The sequence below is a fragment of the Canis aureus genome, chromosome 24 (genome assembly GCF_053574225.1).
Source record: "Canis aureus isolate CA01 chromosome 24, VMU_Caureus_v.1.0, whole genome shotgun sequence".
NCBI classification, from domain to species: domain Eukaryota; kingdom Metazoa; phylum Chordata; class Mammalia; order Carnivora; family Canidae; genus Canis; species Canis aureus.
In genome coordinates this window covers 1,603,915-1,619,785 of record NC_135634.1, presented here as the reverse complement: position 1 = coordinate 1,619,785, position 15,871 = coordinate 1,603,915, and the positions used below count along the sequence as shown (strand labels likewise).

Below are 15,871 nucleotides of genomic sequence, written 5' to 3'. Positions count from 1 at the left end.
GAGCCACCCAGGAGCCCCACTAGTTTTTTATATTGAAATAATGAAATAGCAAATGGAGTAAGATATCTGGCATGACTGCACATTGGGATGTCACAGCCCAAGCTGGTCACAGGCTCATGGGCCTGTGATGAGCAAGAACAGACAATAAGTTCCATGTGCACGTTGATAGCGTCTAATTCAGAGACTGCTACTTGGTGCGATACATCTTGTAGAGCCAGCCCTTCACCTACCTAACCACACCAACCAGTGTACCTTTAACTAGCACATCATTGTGAGGAGCCAGCTCAGACCTGAAGAAACAATAGCTAAAGCAAAGTCCTTCAGTGTGGCAGGTTCACTGGTCAAGAAAGTCCTGGGCACACATCCTGATTTTACCGTCAGCAGTCTGGTCGCAGCAGGAGCCTATCTATGTTCAGCCCAAGAAGTTTGTCCTTTTACATGAAGCACCGAGTTCCAGCCCCGGGATCCACCCGGGGTATCTTTCCACTGCATTGCTTCCTCTGATCAAGTGATGTCAAAACTTGGGAGTTGGCCTCAGTCAATAACATTAGATGCACAATTTTGTGTATATGCACAGAAGGTTGTGAAAAGAGCCTGCTGGCTTGAGTTCTGGCAGTACAATCGAGCATTTCTCTGCATTTGTGCTAGAGAAGTTTTCAAAGTCATCTGTGCCTGAGCCCCAGGGTTTGGGAGTAAATGGTTTCATCTGTTCTATACTCTGGGCTTTCTATCATGTTTTAAAGAAACAGCTAGAAGGAAGGGAAACCAACCAACCAACCCTGAAAGCTGGACAGACCTGGTGTCTAAACAGATAAACATTAGATTAACCTATCTCCTTGTTGCTACTCTCATTCATTCACTTGCCTTGTAAATGAGTCAGGGGCAAGGAAACTGGGCTTTGTCCTGGCTTTAAAAAGCATTTTAACCATATTAATCTAATCCTAGCTCATTCCTCAGGCATTTTCTAAAAAAAAAAAAAAAAAAAAAAAAAAAGCAAACATATAAACCTCCAACCAGTGCCCACTTAGAGGACACAATCCTCCCTCTTCAGCAGGGTTGTGAAGAAGGGACAGGAGCTACATGTGGCCCTGAAAAGCCACTGCTCCTTCTGCACCAGCCAGCGCCCACTCTGTGCCCTCCAAGCCAGGACTCTCCTAACCTGCCTTTAGCACAGTCTGTTCTCACATGAGAGTCAGTATGCCCAAGGATTAATTACTATGCAGGATATAGTTTCAAACATTCCAAAGATGAAGTACCCTGGGGTCATTTATTATCAGGGATTTTACTTGTTCTACAACTAGCAGGGGGACGGTTTCCCCCCGTCTGCCCTCTTCCCCGCAAGGGAAATATCAGATCTTAAGACACCATGCCACTGTGGCTGACAAGGTTTAACTCAAGCTAAACATTAAACACACACACACACACACACACAAACCCACTCATAAAGAGCTTATCCTCACAATTAGGAAAGAAAGACACCAAACCATTTAAACATAATTTATGTACATTTATGGCTTTATACAATAATAGCAAAGATTGTTCTTGTGTCTGTAATTACATCAGCATCATCAGGCACTTCTCAGAGAGTATCGGAACAAGAACATGGAATCTGCGCTGTTACTGAACTCGAGTGGTGAAATGCAGGAGGCCATGGCCATGTCCTGACAGGACTCCTAGGGCCAAACCTGACCATACTGCCAGGATCTGTGCACACCACCCGCAGGGAGGAGGCCAAGAGTAATGCAAGGCTGTTTCATTTGCATAAACCACATTGCATTTTTTAATGAATGATTACTCCCAAACCAAAACCACTAGAAAAATTTCTCATTTAAAAGTCAGTTATAAATTAAGAACTCTTAAGAGCTGAATGTGAGAATTTCAAGTTAAGTCTGGGGAAGGGAGAGGGGTGTTGGTAACATATACCCAGGAGTTGAACTCAAGTCCAAATTATATACCTTTGGAAAACTTTTTTTCCATTTTAAGTGTCCTTTTCTTCTTGGTACATTCCATTGATTTACTGCCAACTGGGATACAACATTTGCTAATTAATTTAGACTCTGTCAGTTTGCTGAAGCGGAACTTTGCAAGTACTGCATCTATTACCTAAATATATTCCATACGTCTATATTACGGAAACAATACTTCATATTTAAAATATCAGAATAGCTCTATAATACAATATGCTTTTAATAACAGTACAAACCAGAGGAAATAAATCAAACAAGGCTGCATAGGTGATATCATTTGCACATTTCACAAAGCAATCATGTACAATAACTGATATACTACTTATTCCAGAAAGTCAGTATTCGTACAGAAAAAGAATTACCAGAGGTCACATAATGTTTTTTTTTCCAAAATAGACAAGGTGCCTTTCACTGGACTTCACTGTACCCCAGAGAGATACCCAAGATTCATGTTAGAATCCCAACACAACAAAGAATTTGAAGGGGAAAAAAAGGTATTTACACAGACTAAGGAGGAAGAAACATCTTTTTAAAAATTACTCTAGGATGTAGTTAAGATTTTAAGAGCGATTTCAGCTGTAGTTGCCTCTTTATTGAACAATGGGGTGTCTAAGGCTCATCGTGTGAGGGCATGGAGGAGGAAAAAAGGTGGACATGGCAACAGGAATAAGAACCCAAGTATTCTGGCACCAAGTTCTATTACATATGCAGAAGGCACTGCTTAGAGGAACGAGGGTTTCCAAAACCAGACATATTTTGGAGTGGCCAACAGTGAAGATAGTTGGAGAGGCGGCTACCGAATGAATCTTCAAAATAGCAGAAGTCACAGTGGAAAGCTTACAATAGAGCTGGCCCTCCTATAGAAAATCTTTCAGAAACACTTGTGTTCTTGTTAAACACGTAGGAAAAACCAAGCCAACAGATCAGCAACTCACATGCAAGACAAAGCAAGTGGGATCTGGGCTAAGTACACAGAAAGAAATCAGAGCCTTCTCAAGAAGTCAAGAGGAACTTTTTAGTGCACCTGCTTCTTTTATTGTGCTGACTTAGGGCATTCCACATGACCTGAAGATACCGATGGACACAAAGCCAAATTAACATTGGTCTGTTGGTTGTAGGTCAGTGCAGAATATTAAAACATCATGATGCAGAATTATAGTTCAGGTTGCTAAGGGCTAAAGAAATTCTCCAATTTTTAACTTACATTGAGAACTTTTAAAATAAATTCAAGAAAACAACATACAGCTGGTGTGTTAGGTTTTCAAATGAATTGATCCAATTTTTAAATAAGCTCTATTCCCTTTGGTAGCCATCTGCACACAGGGACACAAAGCATTCTGCCAATCACTAAAGTCCTATTTTAAGTTTTCCTCCATCCACCTGTGTTTCCACAGTGTGCTAAGTAATCTGTGGGACAGAAGGGAGAGAGGGATTAAGTGTGAGTCTTAACATAATCCTTTGAGGCAAAGCTACAAAACCAACCTCCACCTAGACCAAAATAAGAGCAAAGTAGTATGAGGGAAAACACTTGCTAAAGCTCAACTCAAAAAAAATAAAAATAAAAATAAAAATAAAAATAAAATAAAGCTCAACTCAAAAAGGTTAAGTTGATCAAAACTCCCAATTTGAGAGAAGAGCAAGGTTTTAGACACAGGACTCCTTTTCTGATCCACAAACATCACAAGGCCCCTCAGGAGTAACTGAAATGACACAGCACACGGACATTTATCAGAAGACTCAATGCTCTGGCGGTGCACTCAGATCACGGGATAAGAGGAGCAGATGGAATTTCTTTCAAACACGTACATAAAAACATATTACGTTCTCCTAAACATGAAACGCAAAATGTCCACAACTATACATTGCTCTCCTGCCAAAACAGAGCCAGAAACGTTGAGTATGCAAGTACTAATTACAATGATTTTTAAGATTAGTCAGAAACAACACCAAGTAGCATCCCAAAGTGTAAAACCAGTTAAACACGTATAAAATCAGTACTAATCCAGTTAGAAATACAAAATGAAAATTATGGATGCTGCCTCCAATATCTGGGATTCCACAAATTTACAAGCAGACTATGTAACAAAGTAGACTCTAGTTTTAAGAAAACATTACAGTTCAATATCTATTCCAAAAATGATCTCAAGTCCCAACGATAACATCAAAAATCATTTATCCGGAAATTAGAACCATTTAAATGTTTGTACAAATTTGCAAATAACAAAATAAACAAAAAAATAGAAAAGACCTGTACAAGGCTGGCATTTAAACTATTTTTCCCCGAAAGGTGTTTGACGAGTCCATTATTCAGCAGATTGATAACAGGCTATTGGTTCTCATGTGAATTGTGTGGCTGTGTGAACAGGCCCAAAGCTGTTCCACAGAGGCGCAGGATGGAGGAGAGTTGGTTCTCTGTAGTTCATCTGTTCAGCAGAACACAGGTAGCACAAACCAAAGTTTAACTTATCAAAGACATGAGACCATCACAGTATTACAAGAAGAGTATAAACTTTCCTTGGACCAAATGGATATTTAAAAAATAAAAACAAAAACAAAAATACACACAAATACAATTCTGTAGCTACTGCTTATGTACAAAAACTTGAAAGCACACCAGGATCCGAATGTCTTTTCTGCAATTATATGGTGTAGTGAGTTTGGCACTTCATTGTAATGAAATTTCCAATGGCACAGTCCTTATCTACAGCAGCACATAACCTGCAAACATCGGGCAAACTTCCTGTACAGGAAAAGTGTCTTCACTGCCAAGTCTGACGAAAGGAAAAAAGAAACACTTTTCTCTTTCTTTCTTTTCTTTCTTTCTTTCTTTCTTTCTTTCTTTCTTTCTTTCTTTCTTATCAAGAAAACGAAAAGGAGGGGTGAAGGACATCTTTGGACTGCTTCTCTCAGTTCCTGCTGTCAGACGATCTGAAGTACTTTTAAGTGTAGCCTAGAAAAAACACACAATGAAAATACAGCCAAATTAAAATCAATTCAATTTAACATTTTAGAGTGACAGACACAGGGGGCAGGGGCACGGTGCTAGGGCTTTTGAAAACAGCTCTGAAATCATTCAGTGGGGAAAACTCTACTTAAGAAAACAAAAACAGGGATCCCTGGGTGGCGCAGCGGTTTAGCGCCTGCCTTTGGCCCAGGGCGCGATCCTGGAGACCCGGGATCGAATCCCACGTCGGGCTCCCAGTGCATGGAGCCTGCTTCTCCCTCTGCCTGTGTCTCTGCCTCTCTCTCTCTGTGTGTGACTATCGTAATTAATTAATTAATTAATTAATTAATTAATTAATTAAAAAAGAAAACAAAAACAAAACAAAAAACTGCAGTATTTGATTTACATCAAACATATTCATTTATTGACCAGCTACCATCTAACTGTCAAAAGAAAATCTTTAAAGCAGTCAGAGAGAGGAAGTTTCCTTATGCTTAAGCTCAAAAAGAAAAAAATTCTGCTGCAAAAGGGGCAGAGAATATATGCTAAAAGATGTTTCTCTGTAAGGAACAGCCAGCTGACATCAAAAAAGTCCCAACTATGTAAGGTATGTGGCAAGGTACCGTGTTCCTATCTTTTAAGCTCTGGCTTCAGAAAGTCTTTTGATATTGGGGTGATCTTACCTGTCCACTAACTCACTCTTAGCCTGACACCCAGCTATGTGTCGTTGTCTTGACGCTGTGCGGGAAGCTTTGGTTGGGCAACACATTGTCAAAGTTAAAATCCAAAGTATCTCCATCCATGAGGTCGTTCCGAATGATGGACTCCATGTCACAGTCCAAGCGCTCAATAAACATGCCATCCAAGTCACTGGGGAGCTTCTCCTGGTGGAGCAGGCCCATCCTTCCATAGCCATTGCAGCTGCTCACAGAGGAGTAGGCTCCCAAGGTGTTCATCTGCATGGGGTGGGACAGAGGCACTTGTAAAGCTGTCTTCACTGGGGCCAAGCGGTTCATACCCGAGGTGTGGGGCATGGTGTTGACAGTGTGGGGCAAGGCACGCCCATTAACTGCAGATGTTGGCTGGCTATGTCCAGGGTGGGTGTGGGAGCTGGGGCTCATCATTTTGTTATGAGATGCCTGGCTGCCATAAGTTGACATGACCGAATTAGGGCCCATCAACACATTCTGACCAAGGACCCGGCTGTTGGGCTGGGTGACCCCAGGATCAACTGCTGTCATAATGTCATTATGGGGAGGAGAATCAGAAGTAAGCAACTCCTTCAAGAGTCCTGGTGCACAGTTATACTGATTCATACCTCCAAAGCTCGATTTGTTGTCCTGAAGTGTTTGCATAGGCATCTGGGGCAAAGGATTCATGCTGGACTGACCATATGTATATTTTTGGTAGTTTGGGCTGGGTGAATTCAGACTGGTGTTTGGCGGTGCAAATGAGTAGCATGGTGTCTGTTGCATTATGGTGCCAGGTGAAGACTGGGTTGAAACAGTTAATGGCGTTGGTGATGAGAGAAGGTTGAGATTATCCAGAAGATTTTCCATATTTTCAGGATTGCTTATCTCAGACAGGCTAGGTAGAGTAGAAGCCATCTTTGCAGCAGACGGTGGGTACACCATAGAATGCACATCGCCATCTCCAAGATCATCCTGTTCGGTCATAATGGGAGAAAGTCTCCCACTAATAGTACTAGCATTTGAGCTAGTTCGAGGGCGAAACGTACTCCAGTTATCAAAGTCATCGTTGCTGTGAGAGCCTGGACTCGCAGGCCACTTAGAAAACTGAGATCCTGGGCTGTCCCCAGCACCCTCCTGGCCAGACTGAAGGGATGCTTTTTTCTTAGCAGCTCTGCCCCGGCTCTTAGCAAATTTACTGTTGTTGTCCATGGAAGCAGCTCTTCTCCGGGGGGATTTTCCACTCTTGCCTCCCTCTGGATTGAGCATCCACCAAGAACTTTTTCCAGTTCCTTCATTCTGCACACGAATGAACTTGCTATGTAGGGACAGATTATGACGAATTGAATTCTGTAAAGCAAAACATCATGTTAGAAACACAGTACTTCTCCAGTTGGAATACTTACTATTCAGTGTGTGTGTGTGTGTGTGTGTGTGTGTGTGTGTAAACACACACAAAAAAAATTTGAAGTTTGTGGTACAGATTTCAACCCATACAGGTTCTGAACTCCACTATAAAAGAGCTCAAACCAGTACAAGAAAAATAGTATCTTATCTTAAAAACAGGATCTGTATCTTAATGAAATGAAGGGACAAAATTAAATAAACATATTCTTATTATAAACATATTCTTTTATATGGCTGTATTTTATAGAGCAATTATAGGAACTGGTTTTAAAACCACTTAAATCTTCGCTTAGTTAATAATGCTATGCAAATAGCACTCTACAACAAAGTGCTATCAAAAATTCTTTCCATTCTATCACCCCTAAAACTACTGCCAATTCTCTTCAGATTGCACATATGCAATTTACAAAAGTGAGAAGTTTTATATTACTGGGCCCACGTGATTATGGGAAAGAAAGAAGTGAAGCAGGATATATTCTTAGTTTAAGAATTAAAAGCTTGAAAACTACTAAGACTTAGATTCCTTTCTACCTTTCAAGCCCATTAGGCCAAAAAAAAAAAAAAAACAAAAACAAAAACAAAAAACAAAACAAAACACCATTAGGCAAACATAGGTAAATATAAGGCAAACGGGATCATAGTTCCTATTTTAGAAAACCGAACTGCCAAAAAAGGGAAAATTTAAATTCTAGTATTCTTCACTGCCCCCTCCTCCCCAAAATAACCAGTAGTATGCACCACCTAACTCAAGGTCACTGCATCAGAGGTCCTGCTCTGTCTAAAAAGACACGGGGGAGCGAGGGGACACATGGGACGGGACAGGATGGGATGGGATAGTTACAAAGAGCTCTAGACTTCAGTCACTAAGTACAGCTGTTCAATAACTAAATTGTGCCATAAGGATCCCTAACACATAAAGAAAATCAACTTAACTTTGGGAAACTTGCTTGGCCCCTAGATCTTAAGTTTCCTTATCTGTAAAGGAAATAAATAATAGACCCACTTAAGGCTATGCTATGGATTAAATGAGATACAGATTATAAAATGTTCAGTGGTGTCTTGGGCACATGGTAAGTAAGCAGTCACTAAAAAGTAGGTACTAGATTCCAACTTTGAGGGCACAAGAATATTGTCATTATGAGCCCTGCTCACCCTCTTCCTATTCACTGGAGTGTGGGTAGGAGCTTAGGGGTATTACAAACACAAACTCACAACTCCAAACATACACACAAGAGGCCAGAGGCAGTCTCAAGCTCCAGTAAAGCAGAAAAGTCAGGATGCAAAGAAGGAAGCCCCAATTTGATTTCTCTAATGGACAAGTGGTGAGACTGTCAGCATCTGGAGAGTCTCCAGGACATACGGAAAAGGAAAAATGGGCTCCAAAGAAGGGACTCCAATGAACTCCTGTCCCTTGCCTTGTAACGTTTTGTTCCCCATACAGAACAGGGCACATAGGAGACCCTTAGAAACTGCACATTCAGTAGCCTCTGTCATCAGGCCTCTGAGCTGAAGTTCAGGAGCAGGATTTGGGGGTGTCCTAGACACCTGGGAGCAGAGCCTTGTGCAGGACTCCCAAGACTTCCCTGGCGCCCTCTGGCAACTGGATACAAAGCTAAGCAGTCTGGGCCCCCTGGATATCTGTGGCCCCTCGCCCCAACCACGAAAAGGTTCTGGTAGGATCTGTGGTCACCCAGGGATGCAGCCACAATGCCCACATCCTTATGCCATCAATGTGGCATGTAGATGCTTTTGAGTGCTGATTGCTGCGCCAACAAAAAGCCTTTGCACAGCAGGTTGAGGCCAGGGCTTCAACAAAAACTATGAATACAAGTTCTTTCTTATTAAAAAGAGGTTGAAAACAGAAAAGAAAAATAAATCTCCCTTTCTAAAAAGATGCAAAAATCAGAGCAGAGTGAAGCCGGACATCCAGGGCTGAGAAATCCATATTTCAAAATGCCCTCTGACCCTCTGTACTACATTCCACCCAAGGATTGCAACAGAGCAGCGACGTGACAGGCCCTTCTGCCGGGGCATACAGTGAGTGTGGGTCAGATGCAGCCCTGAACAAACAGGAGCTTCCAGGCTGGGTGCAGGGTAGGTGTACAAGTGAATGGTATGCAGGTTTCTCTTGTTCCCTAGACTCTCTTCTTTCTTCTCGCCTCTTGACCTATCCTCAACTCAAGACAAGCTTTGAGGAAGACTTAACTACATATAAGAACCCTTAAAAGAGGCCCAGTACTACATTTCTACACTGGCCTAATTTCATTCCCAGAAGAGTCTCCAAACCCTACGGAATGGTCTTAAACACACACACTTAGTGAATGCTCCAAGAGCCACAGCCTTGTCTCCTGGGCCCACCAACACCAGCAAACCAAGTTCTAAATTTGTCTTTAAAGAGGCAGGCCTGTCCTTGGGATGGACCTGGAATGGAGCCAAGTGCTTGACCCTGTGACATGTTATATAGGCTGAAAATCTGGACGTTTGCACAATATTCCATCATGACTATCTTGTTCTTGGAACACAACAGACACACAGATAAGCCACAAGGAAATCTCTGGAGGAAAGGAAGCTTGACTCCTGTCCCTGTCACATTTCGTTAATGATAAAGGGGGAAGATCCTCCTAGATAACAGCTTCCTGGCTGTCTGCACTGACTGGTGGAGAGGGTGGTACAGCTCTACAACACACCTAATTAGATCAGGTTGTTTGTAACCGCAATTAGAACACGTTTTTAACAAGACTGCAGAATATGTAATGATGAAATCTTTAAAAAGTTCAGGAAGCATTCACAAACTCAGGTGGGATATACAGTAACTCACTCCTTAGACTTGCCCCCTCCTCCAAAAAGGGGGTCCCCGCAGCAATTACCTACTTATCAAAACATCACACTCCCTATTTTTCTAAGAGGACATTTCAGGTCGCTCTTTGAGTAAGAGTTGTCTTCTAACTTTGCCAACAATTAAAAAAATTTTTTTTCCAAACAGGAAAAGGTCTGCTGTGCAGGGCTTGTTACAAAAATTCCTGTTTTTCATACAGCCAGCAGGGCTCTGGTGAAGGGGGCGAGGGGTGGGGTGGGTGGGGGAGGTGAGTAGGCAAGTCTTGTAAAAATGTGTGTTGCTATTAATGGTATTATGTCTGTAGATCCCTGCGGGACAAAGCCACGACCGGAGGAAACTGCAGTTCTCCCATGAATCGTGCCGCAGAGCCACATGCGATTCGTCAGTGCTTGGAGATATTCAGTTCTCCATCTATGAAACAAAGTAGTACCTGAGGAATGAGGCAGGCTGTAAAGACAGAAAACTCAGGCACTGCAAACCACTTACCTAAATCCTGAGTTTTTACATGATGCCATTAGTGCCACCCCTCGCCCCTCAAGACACATCAGCAAATTTCCTCTCCACCAGCTATATTTCTCTGCAGCCTGGGCTTTTTACTAATGCTAAGCTGGATTTCCTTTGCACATACCCTCTCTGCAACCTGCTCCCAGACCTTCCCCCAAGCAAGCACATTCTTCTTGGGGAGCTTGACTTGAGGAACCCAGTAGGCTATATTGGGGGCAGGAGTAGCTGCACAAGGTATGTGCTTGTTTGTCCACCTGTTTCTAACTCCCAGGTGTTTGACTTCATGAGATCTTAAAGGGCAAGGGCTAAAGTATGTTTTTATTTCCTAATCTTAAAGCGCCTAGCAGACGCACTGTGCATACACACATACACACAACTCTGCACACAGGACAGAGTCAATGAATGTTTATTGACTGACATCCCCAACAAACTACAAGAAAGATGTAGTCTCTTACACATCTTTGATCCATCTGTTCATGTACCAATTCGTGCCAAATAATATTTACTGGGACCTATTTTGTGCTAGCTAGATGCAGTGAAGGACAAGAGAAGGAATTAGGCAGAGGCTGCCCTCGAGGTGTTTTATGATCTACCTGGGCAAGAACAAGTCTGCCTAAACAGCCACTGGAACAGAAAGTGACTCACAAACAACTGTCTAGGAGCACTGACATTTTCCTGCCAAAGGCCACCCCCCCCCCCACCTCCTCCTCCAACTTCTCTCTCATCCCAAATGTCCCTTCCTTCTGGAATCATCCCATCCTACAGCTCTCTAACACAGGACCTTGTTTACTCACCACAATTACGATTCTGCTATGTGTGGTCCCTTGGGGGTGTGTCTGGCTCCCCACTACACTGTAAGCTGCATGAGCTCAGGACCTGGTCTGTCTTCTTGTACACTGTATCCTCACCGCTCCATCACCAAGAGGCACTCAAGTATCTGTTGAATGGATTAATAGGTTCTACATTTACAGGGTTGTTGTGGAGATGAAATGAGATAACACGTGTAAAGTGCTTACCTCAATCAATATTAGCTGTTGTTACTATTAGGATAATGGTATCTATAAAATAACACGTCTGTGTTTTAAAGACTTATCTGTATTATAGCCACTAGTCTTCTTTATGATCATACTTTGCACTGTTGCCACTTAACGTAAGGCTTTTACATGTTAGGTACTGGAAAAATAAACCAATTTAGGGGTAAGAATAAGGTGTTTTCTCTCTGCACTAGAGAGTGTCTTGGGTGCTGTGGATAGATGTGGATAATGAAGGAATTCAGATATCAAAGTTGGTCTATTACTACCCTTACCAGTGAGTGTCACAAGAATCCTGAAGTTTCCTAAAGGTGTTGTCACGGAGCCTTGCATGTGGGCATCACACAGAGTTGCGGGTTCTCCATGCTCTGGACCCCAGCCAGTGTGTGATGGGGGGAGCAGTAGCAGGGATTACACAGGCCACAGTCAACAGACCAGTCAGGTGGCTCCTCAGAGGGGTGGTTACGACTGAGCCCTGCTAGTCACCCGCTTCCCTGGCAGAAAGAAGCCAGGCTCTGAGACTGGCCCCTGGAAACCCTGAAGACACAGGACAGAAACTGCCCTTCCCCAGGATGCTCCCAGCTGTACTATCTAAAGCAATAATCAGAGAGCCACTGAAGCACAAGCAAGAAGAAATCCTCATTCCTTTCATTTACATTTTTAAACTCATTTTTAAATCTCTATTTGCAAATGTATTGTATAATATATGTAATGTATTGTACAGTACAAATGAATAAATGTAACACTGGAAAAGTTATGTGATTTTTACAAAAACTTTTAGAGACCACTAGTCTACTAGATGCCTGAACAAGGAAAATCAAGGGAGCAGAACTAGCCCTAGAGTCAAGTCTAGCAAACGCCTTGGCCCACAGACCTGGGCTGAAGGAATGGTCTTATCTAGGCCTCAGTTTGCACCTCTCCTCCCCTGCCCTGCCCTGGGCTCCTTCTGGATCACTTCTAGGTACTTTGGACCCTCACGACCCTGAATTCTGCCTTCTGACTCAAACTGCCAGTTTGGCTCCATCTAGCCTGTCCATTAGTGTGTGTGCAGACCACTACCTCTCAGCCATGGGTCTTGCCATCACTCCACTTTTTTTCTGCTTGGCAGTTTTAAGATCACTCTGGTCTTTGTGTTTAACCAAAAATAAAACATAACCATCAACTTATATTGGCCTTCATACTTTATGTCTGCATTTTACTTTATACACGAACTACTTCTAATACTTCATCTCATTCCACACTTGGAAGATCCCTATAAAGCAGATATTATTGGCAGCCTTGGATTAGAAATGGGGAAACTGAGGGTCAGAAAACAGATTGTCTAACTAGGACCCAGACCAAGGTTTCATGAGTGTGCGTGCAACACTGGTGCCAGGTAGAAAAACCACCTCCTTGGCTTCGTTGTCGTTAAGAAAAATCAAAAGAACATAGTTAAGACTAAGGTTATAGGAATGCATCTTGAGGGAGTGGAAATAACTGTTTATAAATACTAATTTACAAAACTCATCTTCTGCCTCACTAGGTAAAAATTTACAAAATATGATCTACTTTTAATTTTAATGGGTTACTGCTTGTTAATGCAGGAAACCATAGCAGCTGAAGTGTGAATTTCAGCATCGCCCTGGGGAAAGCGTGTGCAAGGAGGCTGTGGGGACCCACAGGAAAATGGAAAGGCCCCTGAAGCCCCTGCAGGCTAGAACTGCCCATCACCCTGCCACAGGGTGGGTGTGAGCAAGTTACCAAGGCAAACAAAAAGAACTTCAAACTAAGACACTGGAACACATGACTAAATGAACTTGTTGTTCTAGAAATTCTAGAAATTCTTTCAAAATGCTAGACAAACTAGATTTTTCCAAAAGCATTTTATCTAAATTTCTGTGAACTCTGTCAAAGCATGCAATTGTTTTGTAGGCTCCTAGCATGGGCTTGACTCCCTCCTCCTGCTTCCTCTCTTTTACACCAGCTCTTCCTGCACATCTACGAGTGAAAACCAAGGAGAAAGTAGAAATAATCTCTATTCAACAGAGTTGCCATTAGAGTTGCTAATAAAACAACTTTGTAAAATAATCCATTTTGCTTGCAAACAGAAGGAAAACATGTGACCGTTTTGCCAATTGTTCTTTTTACAAGTGATGTCAATAGACATGCTATCACTAGCATATAGATTCAACTTTGGAATGTATTGTAATAGAAGATCTGCGGTGAATAGCTCATCTACATGCTTACAACACATTAGGCTCCAGCAGCATTCAGCTCTTCTTCCAAAAGGTTTCTATCATTTCCCAGAACCTGTCCTGCTTGCCTGGACACCAACTGATGCCATAGTCCACTATCATCCCAGGTCTGCACTAGGACACAGGCTTCCCCAGTGAGCCCAGAGCTGTTAAGAAAGGACTCCCCAGCCTCATAAAATTTGTACTCTAGAAGACATGAGAAGGTCATCTGGCCTAACACCTTCATTTCATATCAGGGAAAGTAGGGAAAATAGAATTAAGAAAGATTAAAATGCAGATGAAAAACTTCTAAGTGTTCATTTACAAAACGCAGAAGCACATGGGGCTTTATTCCTAGAAGAAATGTAAAACAAGACTGAAGAACGGGCAACATCCCTCCCCTAGCCAAACCAATTCTTAGCTATAGATTCTCAAATGGCTATAGATACACATTTAGCTCTAAACAGCTTTCTCTCTGACTCAAATCCTTCCAAAGAAGGAAAATATGACTACATTAAAGAACCTCCAACAAAAAAAAAGCATGTGGGAGATTATACTCTTATGTAAAACCATACCAAAAAGACAAATATAAGAAGTCATGAGCACCATAAGAAGTTTCATGTTTTCGGGGAAGCACACAGAGAGGCAGAGCCCAGAGTCAGGCTCATCACAGGACTGCCTTGAATGAGTGCTTTGATCTTGCTAAGCCTTAGTCTCCCCATTTGTGAAACAGTAATTACACAAGATTCTTACATAGGATGCTTAGGGACTAAACAGCATAATATACATGGAAAGCACTTAAATGTACCCCCTGGACACAAAGCTGAGGAAATAAAGGTTGGCTATTTTGTGATAGGAAGCAAAGGGATATATAAACAGGAATTTTAAAGCTCTCATGAATGGTTATAACTTGATTAAAAACCATTCATCATTGGGCAGCCCCGGTGGCCCAGCAGTTTAGCACCACCTTCAGCCCAGGGTTTTGATCCTGGAGACCCCGATCAAGTCCCACATCGGGCTCCCTGCACAGAGCCTGCTTCTCCCTCTGCCTGTCTCTCTCTCTCTATCATGAATAAATAAATAAAATCTTAAAAAAAAAATTCATCACAAATTTCCTGTTTAACAGGCTGCCAGCCTTCCTCAGACTTGTTTCCATGTCCTCACAACTGAGCTGCAATCCTTTATTTTAAAAAAAGATTTTATTTAATTTGAGAGAGAGACAGAGAGAGAGAAATGGATTTCCCACTGAGCAGGGAGCCTAGCCTAGCTCAAGACTCCATCCCAGAACCAGGGGATCATGACCTGGGCCAAAGGCAGGCACTTAACCGACTGAGCCATCCAGGTGCCATGCAATCCTTTTACAGAAAAATTGTTTTCTCCCCTTAAGAGGATTTTAAATGCAAAAATGTGATTATTTAACTAATGTGTTCTGCTGGCGTTTTGGAGGACCTATGTCAGAACACACATATGCCCATGAGGTTGTTCAAGAAGAAGGAGACAGACCAGTTGACTGATGACAGGTTACATTCAGGAGGGCAATTATTAGAACAGTGCTTTTTCTCATTTCTTTTCCCACACTAGTTTCTCACCACTGTTTACTTTGCGGAGAACAAAGTCTATGAGAGCCTTGAAGAGGTAGGGGATTTCAAGAATATATTGCAAGACAAAATTATTTGGTAAAAAGGTGAGTTACAAGTGAATGGGACCATTGGTGCTAGGAAACAAAGAGGGAAGCCAGAGGCACCCTCAGCCCTGAAGGAAGGACAAGGAGAAAACCTTGCAATGCAGAAAAAAGAAGACATCCCAGGATGCAAGGTGATGCTTGCCTGATCTTTGATAAGCTCTCATATTAGACAAAAGCCTAAAAATTTCAGGACAACATGCCAGTCAATAATCTCATTGGCTTAGGATTTAAGAAAAAAATTTTCAGAGAAAGAACAGAAAATTTACTTAATGATAACAAAACTACCCCAAGCTTTTATTTTTTCAGAAGGTCATTATCAAAAAGAAGCACAATGCTTCCCTTTGCTGTGTCCTACAACAAAACCCCTTAATTTTCAGAAGGTGAAAAGGAAAAAAAAGTCTTTCCTTTATCATTTAATGGCCCATGCTTTACATACTATGAGAAACTAGAACTACAAAAGATAAAATGCCAAAAAATGCAGTTAAGATCGAAACCTTAGATACAAGCATCTTTCCTCGTGTCTCAGATCACAGGACATTTATCTTAATCACTCTTCTACAACTTCCGTAGAAGTTGCTAATGTTTAGAAAGTAAAG

General features: G+C 42.0%; 1 protein-coding gene across 1 annotated transcript in view; it reads right to left on the bottom strand.

Annotated features, from left to right (window-relative positions):
- Positions 1-1,486: 1,486 nt before the first annotated feature.
- FOXO1 (forkhead box O1) overlaps positions 1,487-15,871 on the bottom strand; it is a 103,651-nt gene continuing 89,266 nt past the window's right edge. Inside the window, exons 2-3 of the mRNA XM_077867946.1 lie at positions 5,595-6,950; positions 1,487-4,917 (exon numbers count right to left, since the gene is read on the bottom strand). Of these exons, the coding sequence (XP_077724072.1) occupies positions 5,613-6,950 (1,338 nt within the window). The 3' untranslated portion in view covers positions 1,487-4,917; positions 5,595-5,612. The remainder of the gene's footprint in view (positions 4,918-5,594; positions 6,951-15,871) is intronic.